Source organism: Mesoplodon bidens, assembly GCF_964165515.1.
Source record: "Mesoplodon bidens genome assembly, chromosome: 1".
In the NCBI taxonomy this organism is placed as follows: domain Eukaryota; kingdom Metazoa; phylum Chordata; class Mammalia; order Artiodactyla; family Ziphiidae; genus Mesoplodon; species Mesoplodon bidens.
In genome coordinates this window covers 169,565,313-169,579,882 of record NC_138176.1, presented here as the reverse complement: position 1 = coordinate 169,579,882, position 14,570 = coordinate 169,565,313, and the positions used below count along the sequence as shown (strand labels likewise).

The following is a 14,570-nucleotide window of genomic DNA, read 5'->3' as shown; positions in this document are numbered from 1 at the left end:
TAGAAGAAAAAAAGAAAAAGAATGATTGGCTAGAGACAACCCTGAAACTAACCCCATTACCATAAAACCTGAGACTGTGAACCATGTGGCAGAGCAGTTCTGGGTTCCCTTACCCTCCTGCTCTCCACCCGGGTACCCCTTCCCAATAAAGTCTCTTGCTTTGTCAGCATGTGTGTCTCCTCAGACAATTCATTTCCAAGTGTTAGAAAAGAGCCCATTCTCGGGCCCTGGAAGGGGTCCCCCTTCCTGCAACATAACCTGGACTGCCAGGGAATTCCCCATGGATTTTTTTTTTAATTGAAGTGTAGTTGATTTACAATGTTGTGTTAGTTTCAGGTGTACAGCAAAGTGATTCAGTTATACATATATATCTATATATATATTCTTTTTTCCGATTTTTTCCATTATAGGTTATTATAAGATATTGAGTATAGTTCCCTGTGCTATACAGTAGGTCCTTCTTGTTTATCTATTTTATATATAGTAGTGTGTATATATTAATCCCAAACTCCTAATTTATCCCTTCCCCCCAAGCACATCTCAGTTTGGACTGGCCACATTTCAAGAGCTCAATAGCCACACATGGCTAAATGACAGCATTTGACAGCACAGGGCTAGGGAAAAAGATGCAGTCAAGGGGACTTTCTAAACACAATAGTAAATACAGTCACAGATTATGTTCAGGATCAGTCAACTGGTGGAGTTTGGACTTGAGCCTCCAGTTACCATCCAACCCTAGACCTGTTCATTCTGCCACACGTAAGAGACTTTGCCCACTTCAGTGGCCTCATGGCTGGCTGGCCTCAACCAACCAAACTTAATATATCCAAAACAAAATTCATCCTCTTATCTCAAATACCTCCTCCTGCTCTCTCATTTTCTATTTCAGTTGATGGCACCATTATCTACCTGTTCACTCAAGTCATCTTCATTACATCTTTGGGCAAAAGAGCACCTTATCTAGAAGGTAATTTAAAATCTAAATGCTTATCAAAAAGTGCACCCTCCACTCCACCCCAACTAACTGAGCTAGTTCAGGCCACTTTCGTCTCTCACATGGGTCTCAAGAACTCCCCCCCCCCAGTTTTATTGAGATATAATTAACATACATCACTGTATAAGTTTAAGGTGTACAGCATAAGGTTTAATATAGATACAATAAAAAGCTGAAAAAGAAAAATTTCCTTAAAAATATGAACCCCTTCACAAATTTTCATGGCATTCTTGTGCGGGGGCCATGCTAATCTCTGTATCACTCCATTTTAATGTTCTGCCCAAACCCGGACTGGTTGGCTGGTTCCCTTACTATTTCATAAGGCCCTTCATGGCTCTCCATCTCCTACTTAACAAAAGGCCATGATCTTTTTTATGTAGCACAGAATTTCCTCCAGGGTCTGATCTTTCCTTATCTCTTTAACAATGCTCAGTTGTTTACCTTTCCTAGACCTTGAACAAGTTCAAGTTCTCTCACCTCCTCTGAACCTGCTATTCTTTTGTAAAAATAGCCAGCCTAATCTCTCAAAAAGTTGAAATGAAACAAAAAAGTTGCCTTGAGGTTTAAAAGAAATATACTTTAAACAATACACAATTGGGCTTCCCTGGTGGCGCAGTGGTTGAGAGTCCGCCTGCCGATGCAGGGCACACGGGTTCGTGCCCTGGTCCGGGAAGATCCCACATGCCGCGGAGCGGCTGGGCCCGTGAGCCATGGCCGCTGAGCCTGAGCGTCCGGAGCCTGTGCTCCGCAACGGGAGAGGCCACAGCAGTGAGAGGCCCGCGTACCGCAAAAAAAACACACAAAAAAACAAAACAACACAATCAAGGGCTTACTGTACCCATTACTCCTTTTAATCTATATCTATCTACCTAGATATTTATTGAATACTTACTAAGTGCTAGGCACTTTGCGGGACACAAGACAGAAGGAATACAGAAAAATAGATTGAATAACGTGACCGTTGCCTTCCCCAAGCTCATTACAATATAGTTTCTCAACCACTACCTTTAAGGACTAGATAATCTCTAATGTTAACAGCAAATCAGGGGGTCCCCAGAAGTTCAGACCGGGCTGCCCTCCCAGGCACCACCACATCCCAGCACCTCTCAAAAAATTCGTAATCCCGGGCTTCCCTGGTGGCACAGTGGTTGAGGGTCCGCCTGCCGGTGCAGGGGACGCGGGTTTGTGCCCCGGACTGGGAGGATCCCACATGCCGCGGAGCGGCTGGGCCCGTAAGCCATGGCCGCTGGGCCTGCGCGTCCGGAGCCTGTGCTCCGCAATGGGAGAGGCCACAACAGTGAGAGGCCCACGAACAGCAAAAAAAAAAAAAAAAAAAAAAAATCCTAATCCCAGTTGCAGGAAATTTTTATATTTGCAACTAAAATTTGATTCTAGATGTTTTAAGAAATTAACTGAGATAATTGTTTAGAATAATCAAGGTTAAACAAAGGAGAAAAAACAAAGTTGGTACACTTATTCCAGTTTCCTTAAATTATTTTAGAAAATTTTTCAACTTCCTATAGGCATCATCAAAAGTTTCCTCTAAAATAATTGGTAAACTGGGGGTGGGGTGGGGTGTCCTATTTTTTAGTTTTAGTCTGTCCCATAATTCTTAAACATTACTTTCTAATTACAAACATATGCATGCCCTTAAATTCAAACAATTGAGAAGTGTGTGAGACAAAAAAAAATCCTTCTCTCTACTCTGATGTTACCCACAAAGATAAAACCGCTGTTAAGTTTTTCCATGCTTCTATCAATGTGTCTATCTGAATGTGTATAGTTTTTTTAAAAAATGGGAATCATTTTGCACAATTTGTTAATTTCTTATTTAACAAGCAAGTCTTTTTAAATTTAATTTTTAGTTTATCAAAGTTATCCATATATAGTTTTTTATAAGTAGTATAAAAGTCAAATAATTTGACTAAAAATCATTTCTAATCATTTATAACACATTCACATGGTTTAAAATTTAAAGAGTACAGTGGTATATGCTACGAAAAATCTCTCTTCCCCCTCAGTCCCTGAGACACCCAAATCTACTCATGGCAACAAATGACATTAATTTTTATACATCCTTCATGCGTGTACAAATATAAACACACCCACATACCCTTTGAAGACTTTTTTATACATAAAAGGACTCCTCAGTTTTTTATATAGCTATGTGGTATTACATTGTATAGACATGCCTTTATTTAATCAGTCACCTGATTTGTTTAGTCAGACCTTTAGAGTGTTTCTAATTCTTCCTCTAAAAATAATCTGCTAAGAGTAACCTCAAATATATATCGTTTTGCTGATATGTGGGTAATCTATGGAATAAATTCCTAAAAGTGGAGTTGTGGGTCAAATTTTTCACAGGTTAGGTTTTCTGGGAAGCAGATTCTGGGGCAGAAATTTAGAGTTCAGGGTGTTTGTTTATTAGGCAGTGCCCTTGGGTTCAACATCTGCAGAAGGGAGAAGGAGGAAGTGGGATTGAGCAGAAGGAGAAGTTGAGCTTTGAAGGTGCCCCATGCAGCCTCAGCCAACACCACAAGGAAGCTGTGGAGCTGAAATGACCTACCAGAAATGGCCCACATTGGGTGGAAAAGGCTTTTATACCCCTTCCTCCAGCAGTGGGCTGCCCCAAGAAGGCACTGACTTTAGATGGGGCAACTCTTTGCAGCTGAGGCAAAACTTGCAGGGGCTGACAGTTGAAGATTGTCAGCTGACAGATCTTCCAGTAGCTGGGACAACAAGACCTTCCTTGAAAGGGGATATCTGGGAGGCCCATCTCCATGTCCAACCGAAAAGGGTATGTGACTTTGGTAGATTTTGCCAAATTGCCATACCAATTTATACTCCCACCAGCAACATATGAGAATGCCTGTTTACCCATATCCTCCCCAACACAGAATTTTATCAAACTTCTGGATCTTTGCCAATCTAATTAGGTGAAACATGATGTCTTGGTATAGGTTTAATTTTCTTTTCTTTTATTCTGAGGGAAGTTCAACTTCTTTTTGTCCTTTATTTTTTTTTTCTTTGAACTGTCTGTTTATATCCTTTGCATATTTTCCTACTGGGCTAATTTTTTTTTAAGTAATTTGTAGGAACTCTTAGTGTTAAAGAAATTAACCATACTCTCGCCACATACCCTCCCAATATAACCATATATCAATAATATTTGATTAAATTAACATTTTGTGTTTCCATCATTATGACCTTTCCTTTCTTATATAATTTCTGTTTTTCCTATAGTTAATACTTTACTCATTTCTTAACTTTGCTTAGTTTTGTATGTGTCTATCACTAATTCCTCTTTCATACCTTCCACGATGTACCACTGTAGTGTGTGCTACCAACATCTCTTGCCTGAATTATTGGGATAATTGCTTCTTTATTAGGCAATTACTAGGCAATCCAATTGCCTCCTTATTATAGTAAGTCCCCTACATACGAGCCTTCAAGTTGTGAACTTTCAAAGATGTGAACATGCGAACATTTATTCAAGAGGTTGGATAGAATTGAATCCAGCAAGGAACCAGAACCTGTGCCGTCAACGTCAGGCGTGAGTGAAATTGCAGCTTGCCCTGTGTCTCCTGTTGCTGATGATCCCTCAGCTCTACCCATCTCCCACCTCCTCTCCCTCCTCCAGTCAGTAACTCTTCTTGCCTGTTCACTTGATGCCAGCCCCTGTATCAGCTGTTGTACTGTACTGCTGTACTTTTCAATGCACTGTACTGTAAGATTAAAAATGTTTTCTTTATTTTTTGTGCTTGTTTTTTATGTATTATTTGTGTGAAAAGTATTATAAAAGTATTATAAAAGTACCGTACAGTACTACATAGCTGATTGTATTTGTTGGGTACCTAGGCTAACTTTGTTGGACTTATGAACAAATTGGACTTGTGAACTCGCTCTTGGAACGGAACTCATTCATATGTAGGGGACTTACTGTATCTCCCTGTTTCCACCCTTATCTGCCTATAGTCTATTCTCCCAAAGCAGCCAGAGTGATCCTTTTAAAATGTAAGCCAATCATTTCACTTCTACAATAGCTCTCCATTTCCCTCAGAGAAAAGCCAGTTTCTTCAGTGATCTGCGAGGCCCTGCATGACACATCCCCCACCATGTACCTCTCTGACCTCATTTTCTACTACCACTCTGGCACCTCTCCCCCTCATGTTTCTTCACCTCCACTGGCAGTTCCCTCTGCCTAGAAGGTTCTTCTGCCAGATAGCCACATGACTAATTCCCTAATTCCAATCCTTTCCAGTACAATTCTTGGGTCTTACCTGAAGCGTCACTTTACAGTGAGGTTTATCCTCACCATTGTATTTTAAATTGTCATATACACCCTACCCCCTTCCCCACCTAGAGCAATTTTAATCTTCCTTACCCTGCTTTACTTTTTCTTTTTTAATAACATTTACTGCCTTCTAATATAGAATTTATTTCTTTATTATGTTTATTATCTTACTCCCTGTGCTAGAATGAAAGCTCCATGAGGATAGTGTTTGTGGGTCAAGGTGAATATTCAATAAATATTTATTGTGAATTAATATCTTTTTTCTTTATATGTTCCAACTCATCAGAAGAGCTATTTTTGTGCCTCTTGGAACCCCCTGTCTTTACCTTTTGTTTTGTTGGCCTCCTGTACATCTGTTATTCATGAACTTGCCTTCATTATCAATTTGAGAATCCCTTTCACCTCTCTCCTATGGTAGATCTCCTAGTACCTAGACCCTTGTCTTCTTTATTGCTTTTCTCCCTCTTTTTCATGAGCATTTCCTTTTTCTTAGTTTATTCTTTCTTCTTGGTGGTAGCTTTCTAAGAAAGAATGCAAAGCTTCTGAGATTTTATGTGTCAGGAATTGTCTTTCATCTGGCTGTAAGCTTAATTGATAACATGACTAGGTATAGAACTCTAAATTAGAAACGATTTTCCTAGAAGATTTTTGAGACATTATACCATTCTCTTCTAGCTTCCAGTGTTGGTCTCAAGAAGTGAGATGAAATTTTAGTTCTTGATCTTTCATATGTTTTTTCTCTCTGAAAGTTCTTAGGTCTTCTCCTTTTTTCCCCAGTGCATGATATGCCATGTTGTGAGCCTTTTTCTTATTTAATCTGCTGGCCACTCAGTAGGTCCTTTATCAGGAGACTTGAGTCCTTTAGTTCTAACAAACTTTGATTTGTTTCTTTGATAATTCCTCCTGTCTATTTTCTCTGTTCTCTCTAGAATTTCTTCAGATGTGGCATCTCTTTTCAAAAAACACTCAGCAGATTGGTGTCTAGATTCTATGTATTAGACATAATTTGCACAACAGTACAGAAAGAGAACTGAAAGAAACAACATAATCCAGGATTTAATAACACATGAAATCCTCATCAAGAGACAAAATCAGTAGGCTATCACTTTCTAAGAATAACTGAGCTAAAGGTGCCTCTTGGGCCAAACAGGAAGTCATCTCCCCTTTCAAGTCCCTCCAGATATCCTAAAACCTAGTATAGTACCTAGCACATTGTGGGAAATTAGTAAATATTAATTGAATGAGTAGATGTCCTTCATAAGTATTTGCACTTAAGTACATTCATTAGATAATAGAAAATAAACACTGCACACACACCCCAAGCAGCATTATCTCTGGAGAGTCCCTAACTTTTATCCCTTAAAACATTTAAAATAATGAAGATCTAATATTTACATTTTTTATCACATTTACTTCTCTATCAACCTGGAGTCACAATTCACATTCACTCTGTAGTAAAGGGAGCTATTTTGCTACAGTATAAAGTATCAGTTTTGATATTTCAAAATTTCAATACCATTTTGATGTTTGACATTTATTGTCAAAAATTTAGCATACAGGTTTTTTGTTGTTGTTGTTGTTGGCTGCACTGGGTCTTTTTTGCTGTGCGCGGGCTTTCTCTAGTTGTGGTGAGCCAGGGCTACACTTGGTCGCGGTGCGTGGGCTTCTCATTGCGGTGGCTTCTCTTCTTTGTGGAACACGGGCTCTAGGCATGTGGGCTTTAGTAGTTGCAGCATGCGGGCTCAGTAGTTGCGGCACCCGGGCCCCAGAGTGTGCATGCTTCACTAATTGTGGCGCACGGGCTCAGTAGCTGTGGCTTGCGGGCTCTAGAGCATGGGCTGAGTAGTTGTGGCGATGGGCTTAGTTGCTCCATGGCATGTGGGATCTTCCCAGACCAGGGATCGAACCCGTGTCCCCTGCATTAGCAAGCATACTCTTAACCACTGGACCACCAGGGAAGTCCTAAAGTTTTTTTATTAAGTGCTGGATATTTTCTAAGGTGAGGGGCTTAGAAATAAGCCAAGAAAGTATGATACTGTTCCTTTTTCCCCAAATCAAACTTCCTTTCATTTTTCTTCATGGATATCATATGATTTTGTCACATGGTGAGGAAAAAAAAGCCAAGTGACTATGACTTTATTTTTTCTTTTAGGAAATCAAGACAAATACCCTCAAGGAATCCACAGCTTTCCCAGCATGGTATAGAATGGTATTTGAGACACAAGGTAGGTGAATTAGGTCCAGTATCAGTTGGCTTTGAGGATGCCCAGGGTTTGCTGTTTCCATTTTTGTTTGCTTTGCACTATAAAATATGAATAAACCGTGAACTATAATTGACCTCTCCTTCTTTTACTTTCTGTTTTTACTTCTGCTGATATGCCTTACTCAACCACACGTAGAAATACAGGTCCTTAATATCTCATAGCCACCCTTAAGAGCTAAGAACAAGTGAGAGAGTAGAATTTGATTCTGAATGGAGAAGAATTCTGCTATACATAATCACACCACCCCAAAACTAGAAAATAGTGCTTAAATGATGGATAGATACACCTTCTAAGATCAAACCCAGGAGATATTCTGATTGCTAATTAAGACCTTAAAACCATTCAGTTATTTACATGTATATTTGCATTAACATTATTTTTAAGTTAAAATATGTCTTCTAATATTAAGCCATCTATTTGTCTATATAGTTTTACAAGAAATTGTTTATACTTGCTATAAACAGTTATGAGTTTAACCCAGGGGGCTAAACTCTTATGTAACGTGTGTCAATTTGAATCCTTGGAGAAGCAGGCAGGAAGATGAAATCTGATGTATAAGGGATTCATTGGAGAGAATGCTTATGAAAGACAAAGGGGAAAGGAGAAGGGGCATATAGGGAGAGTGAGGCAAGTCTAACACCTGTGACAGGAGGGAGAGAAGGAAGGATTGTGTGGGAAGAGCCTCAGACCATAGAGCAATTCTGAGAAAATCTCACCCAGGCCAATGGGAAGTCCCTGTGCTGAAGTTGCCAGTTAAAGGAATCCTGCTTTGTGTAGGAATGGACTGGTTCTTACACCCTGCTGTGCTCATTGGCTGGGAGTAGCCTAGAGGAAGTATGGCCTGACCCAAAAACATGAGAGCCAAAAGTGTATCAATTGTCAATCAGCTAGGCTCCCTGCAGCAGAATCTCTTAAAGGGAGATCTGGGTGTGGTACCTCAGTGGCTACCACAGTAAACCTCTTGTTCTGCACAAATCCATTTCTTCATGTATGTCTGGGAAGTAGATTTGCCATGGTTCCTGTGGGCTTCTTTTCCTAAGGGGAAACCTAGAAAAGGAAGATTAGTGGGACAAGCTACAGTCTCCCACAACAGCAGTTAATCTCAGGTCACAACCAGTGTTCATCATTTCCCTCCTTCACTATCCATTCTAAGTTTCTCTTGCTCCCAGCTATTACCTCCACAGGTCATTAGCATGAATCAGGTAAGTGTAGTATATTCAATAGAGTATATGCCCCAATTTTAGGAACATATTTTCCAGTAATATATTCATGAGGTAGACAATGTGAAAAGTTCCTTCAAGAACTAGCCAAGGACCCCATCTTACATATGTGTTTAAAAATTTGGATCATGCCCTCTTAATTTCTTTTTTTTTTAAATTAATTAATTAATTTATTTTTGGCTGCGTTGGGTCTTCGTTGCTGTACGTGGGCTTTCTCTAGTTGTGGCGATTAGGGGCTACTCTTCATTGTGGTGCATGGGCTTCTCATTGCGGTGACTTGTTGCGGAGCACGGGCTTTAGGCATGTGGGCTTCAGTAGTTGTGGCGTGTGGGCTCAGTAGTTGTGGCTCACAGGCATAGTTGCTCTGCAGCATGTGGGATCTTCCTGGACCAGGGATCGAACCTGTGTCCCTTGCATTGGCTGGCAGATTTTTAACCGCTGCACCACCAGGGACGTCCTGGATCATGCCCTCTTAATTTCTAAATACTTGTGGTGTCTATATTTTTGAGGAAAATAAAGTAGATAGTGAAACATGGGGAATATGAAGAGGCCACTGTTTTATTGGAAACCCTTTTTGATTGATTACTAGATATTTATTCTTCTTCAATGGTTCTAATATTATGTAATATATTTTACTATTAGAAAATTAAGTTTGCTCTACACAGGTAGATTGTACAGTATTTGGTTGAAGGGAAACAAGTGACATGCTATACATTTGTAGAAGGGTTATATTCTTTTATATTTTTATTACTAATTCTCTTTAATAATTCTGTGTATTTATAGTACTGAAGTCCCTTAGGCCACTTTCTTTAATTCTCTGGGTCTCAATTCCTCAGCCATAGTCTATTATGGTATTTGTCACTACATCATGCAAATTAAATAAGAATAGTATTTATTATAATTAAGTTTTAAAAACATCTGTGAGGACTAATTGTTAATACCAGTTAAGTGCCTGGAATTCTTTGGCTCAAAACAAATATACTATAGTCATTTTCTTTTTTAGGCAACTTAACAATTTTCCTTGCAACATGTTTTTGGTCAGTCTTCATAAATGGCAGAAATTACTTAGAGGAAGATGAAAGCCACATCTTTTGACTAGCAGTATAAGACACTTTCTTTGTACTTTTGTGCAAATAATTTAAAAGTTAAAAGTAATTGGAATTTCTCACACATATTACATGGGTATATTAGAATGATTAACATTTAGAACCATTAAAATCTATGCAAGATAAATTGTTCAGTATTTCAAAAGTAACCATGTACCTGAGAATGGAAAGTTGGTTTTTTTTTTTTTTTGCAGTACGTGGGCCTCTCACTGTTGTGGCCTCTCCCGTTGAGAAACACAGGCTCCGGACGCGCAGGCTCAGCAGCCATGGCTCACGGGCCCAGCCGCTCCGCGGCATGCGGGATCTTCCCAGACCGGGGCATGAACCCGTGTCCCCTGCATCAGCAGGCGGACTCTCAACCACTGCGCCACCAGGGTAGCCCAGAAAGTTCTTTTTTATAGGAGAGTTCTAGCTAATACTTACAGGAGAAATCATAGAACTTTAAATTATGCAGTTCCTAATGAAATAATGGACCTAGGCCATGATAACCAATAGATGCTAAAACCATTAAGAGGAAGGTTGAGTGGAGAACTTTATGATGGATCCATCTACCTGAAAACACTTGAATCTACTGGTCAAAATGAACATCATTAAAAGTAAGACAGCCTTGGTATCCTGGTTGGGATCCTGGAACAGGAAAAGGGCATTCAGTAAAAAACTGACAAAATCTCAATATTACTGAACCAAACTTGGATCTGTTGGCCCACCACACAGCAAAACCAACCTACTGACATCAGGTTGTGGTGAAGGAAATTATGGCATTGTTTGCAGGGTGCCAAGCAAGGAGAAGGGGCAGCTAATGCTCAAAAGACCGGAACCCCCAAATGGCTTTCAAGGAAGTGTTTTGTTTTTGTTTTTGTTTTGCAGTACGTGGACCTCTCACTGTTGTGGCCTCTCCCATTGCGGAGCACAGGCTCCGGACGCACAGGCTCAGTGGCCATGGCTCACGGGCCTAGCCGCTCTGTGGCATGTGGGATCTTCCCGGACCGGGGCACGAACCCGTGTCCCCTGCATTGGCAGGCGGACTCTCAACCACTGCACCACCAGGGAAGTCCCAAGGAAGTGTTTTTTTTTTTTTTTTTTTTTTTCTTTTTGCGGTATGCGGGCCTCTCACTGTTGTGGCCTCTCCCGTTGCGGAGCACAGGCTCCGGATGCGCAGGCCCAGCGGCCATGGCTCACGGGCCCAGCCGCTCCGCGGCATATGGGATCCTCCCAGACCGGGGCACGAACCCGTATCCCCTGCATCGGCAGGCGGACTCTCAACCACTGCGCCACCAGGGAGGCCCAAGGAAGTGTTTTTAAAGGCAACATGTGAGGTGAGGATTGCAGCTCATGGACTTTCGTGGAGTCCATCTGCCAATGCAGGGGATACAGACTCGAGCCCTGGCCCAGGAAGCTCCCACACGTTGTGGAGCAACTAAGCCCGTGCACCACAACTACTGAGCCTGCGCTCTAGAGCCCACAAGCCACAACTACTGAGCCCACGTGCCGCAACTACTGAAGCCCATGCACCTAAAGCCTGTGCCCCACAACGAGAAGCCACAACAATGAGGAGCCCGCGCATCGCCACAAAGAGTAGCTCCCACTCGCCGCAGCTAGAGAAAGCCCGCGCACAGCAATGAAGACCCAATGCAGCCAAAAAAAATCAATCAATCAATAAATTTTTTTTAAAAAGAATAAAGAATCCACCTGACAATGCAGGGGACACAGGTTTGAGACCTGGTCCGGGAAGATCCCACATGCTGCAGAGCAGCTAAGCCCGTGCACCACAACTACTGAGCCTGCACTCTAGAGTCTGTGAGCCACAACTACTGAGCCTGCATGCCACAACTACTGAAGCCCCCACGCCTAGAGCCCGTGCTCCGCAACAAGAGAAGCCACCGCAATGAGAAGCCTGTGCACCGCAACAGAGTAGCCCCCACTTGCCACAACTAGAGAAAGCCCATGTGCAGCAGTGAAGATCCAACACAGCCAAAAATAAATAAAATAGGATAAAAATAAATTTTTAAAAGAACTTAATTTCTTTCTAAGCTAAAATATTTAGTCAGCAATATTAACCATGTATTGTTGTGAATCCAACCCTTGCTTGTCCTATTTCTCCACAAGCATGTTAAATATTTCTCTTCTAAGGGACTACTTCTTGACCAGGAGCTAGAAAACCACCTCTTTTTTCCCCTTGCTTACCATCATTATGCCCTAGGTAGGAAGAGTTTCTCAGTGAAGAGTAATGAACACAACTCCACAGCCTAGATAAGGCTTTATTCTGAGTAGCAGTTAAAGTACAGCCACATTCCTTGGGAAGCTGCCTCCCTGTCTCCTGAATTAGTTTAGGGATGGGAAATCAGAGCTCAAAATACTTGCTCTAGCTAAGTCACATTAAAAAAATAATACTTTGCTGTGTTTTAACTTTTTAATTAAAAAAGTGATATATGCACATTAAAAATTTTTAAACAGTACTCTAAGTTACAAAATAAAAATAAAGATATTTCCATTTCTTGATTTGTCAACTTTCAGCAATATATATTGGTGGCTAATTATGATACAAAATTTAGCACTCTTAAATTACTTCTCGCTTTTCCTTATTTTCTCTCCTTTCAGTTTTAGTTGTTTTTTTCTAGTAGTTGGCTTTATAACTTTGTTTATTTATTTATAAATATCTTTATTGGAGTATAATTGCTTTACAATGTTGTCTTACTTTCTGCTGTACGGCAGAGTGAATCAGCTATACGCATATGTATATCCCCATATCCCCTCCCTCTGAAGCCTCCCTCCCACCCTCCCTATCCCACCCATCTGGGTTGTCACAAAACATTGAGCTGATCTCCCTGTGCTATGCGACAGCTTCCCCCTGCCATCCATTTTACATTTGGTAGCATATATATGTCAGTGCTACTCTCTCACTTTGTCCCATCTTCCCCTTCCCACACGCCCATGTCCTCAAGTCCGTTCTCTACGTCTGTGTCTTTATTCCTGCCCTACCACTAGGTTCATCAGTACTGTTTTTTTAGATTCCATATATGTGCATTAGCATACAGTATTTGTTTTTCTCTTTCTGACTTACTTCACTCTGTATGACAGACTCTAGGTCCATCCACCTCATTACAAATAACTCAATTTCATTCCTTTTTATGACTGAGTAATATTCCATTGTATATATGTGCCACATCTTCTTTATCCATTCATCTGTTGATGGACATTTAGGTTGCTTCCACGTCCTGGCTATTGTAAATAGTGCTGCAATGAACATTGGGGTGCATGTATCTTTTTGAATTATGGTTTTTTCAGGGTATATGCCCAGTAGTGGGATTTCTGGGTCATATGATAGTTCTATTTTTAGTTTTTTAAGGAACCTCCATACTTTTCTCTATAGGGGCTGTATCAATTTACATTCCCACCGACAGTGCAGAAGGGCTCCCTTTTCTACACACCCTCTCCAGCATTTATTGTTTGTAGATTTTTTGATGATGGCCATTCTTACTGGTGTGAGGTGATACCTCATTGTGATTTTGATTTGCATTTCTCTAATCATTAGTGATGTTGAGCATCTTTTCATGTATTTGTTGGCAATCTTATGTCTACTTTGGAGAAATGTCTATTTAGGTCTTCTGCCCATTTTTGGATTGGGTTGTTTGTTTTTTTGATATTTAGCAACATGAACTGCTTGTATATTTTGGAGATTAATCCTTTGTCAGTTGCTTCCATTGCAAATATTTTCTCCCATTTTGAGGGTCGTCTTTTCGTCTTCTTTATGGTTTCCTTTGCTCTGCAAAAGCTTTTAAGTTTCCTTAGGTCCCATTTGTTTATTTTTTATTTTATTTCTATTACTCTAGGAGGTTTGTCAAAAAAGATCTTGCTGTGATGTATGTCATAGAGTGTTCTGCCTATGTTTTCCTCTAAGAGTTTTATAGTGTCTGGCCTTACATTTAGGTCTTTAATCCATTTTGAGTTTATTTTTATGTATGGTGCTAGGAAGTGTTCTAATTTCATTCTTTTACATGTAGCTGTCCAGTTTTCCCAGCACCACTTATTGAAGAGGCTGTCTTTTCTCCATTGTATATTCTTGCCTTCTTTTTCAAAGATAAGGTGACCATATGTGTGTGGGTTTATCTCTGGGATTTCTATCTATAACTTTAAATTAGTTCTTTCTTTCTTAATCTCTCAATTTTGGTTTGAAAAATATTTCATTTCACTAGGCTAATGTATTGTGGGTTTGCCATCAATGTCTAGAACAAGACAGATGCATTATCTAGTGCATTTAAAATACAGCCAAGGGCTTCCCTGGTGGCGCAGTGGTTGAGAGTCCGCCTGCTGATGCAGGGGACACGGGTTCGTGCCCCGATTGGGAAGATCCCACATGCCTTGGAGCAGCTAGGCCCGTGAGCCATGGCCGCTGAGCCTGCGCGTCCGGAGCCTGTGCTCCGCAATGGGAGAGGCCATAACAGTGAGAGGCCCGCATACCACACACACACAAAAAAAACCCAAATAAAATACAGCCAATAATTCTATGGAGTTGAAAACTATCAGCATTCTTTAACTAATGGAGCATTTAGTATCAAACTAATAAAAAATTAGCAATAGGTTTATAGAATTTCTAGATTTTGAGAAAAAAATATGTTACAACTCTTGTTATAAACTCAGACTCTATGAAATATGAAATCTCATTTATATGAAAGTGAATTTTAAAAATTTACC

General features: G+C 40.5%; 1 protein-coding gene across 4 annotated transcripts in view; it reads left to right on the top strand.

Moving 5' to 3' along the window:
• Window positions 1–14,570, top strand: part of LOC308619842 (uncharacterized protein) — a 63,668-nt gene that overhangs the window by 5,799 nt on the left and 43,299 nt on the right. For 3 of the 4 annotated variants that reach the window (XR_014016246.1, XM_081239058.1, XM_081239060.1), the window contains exons 2-3: window positions 890–967; window positions 7,441–7,513. Coding sequence is in view for 3 of the 4 variants with exons in the window: in XM_081239058.1 (XP_081095184.1) it covers window positions 7,495–7,513 (19 nt within the window). In the remaining variant the exon portion in view is untranslated. The remainder of the gene's footprint in view (window positions 1–889; window positions 968–7,440; window positions 7,514–14,570) is intronic. The other variant, XM_081239059.1, reaches the window with a different exon arrangement.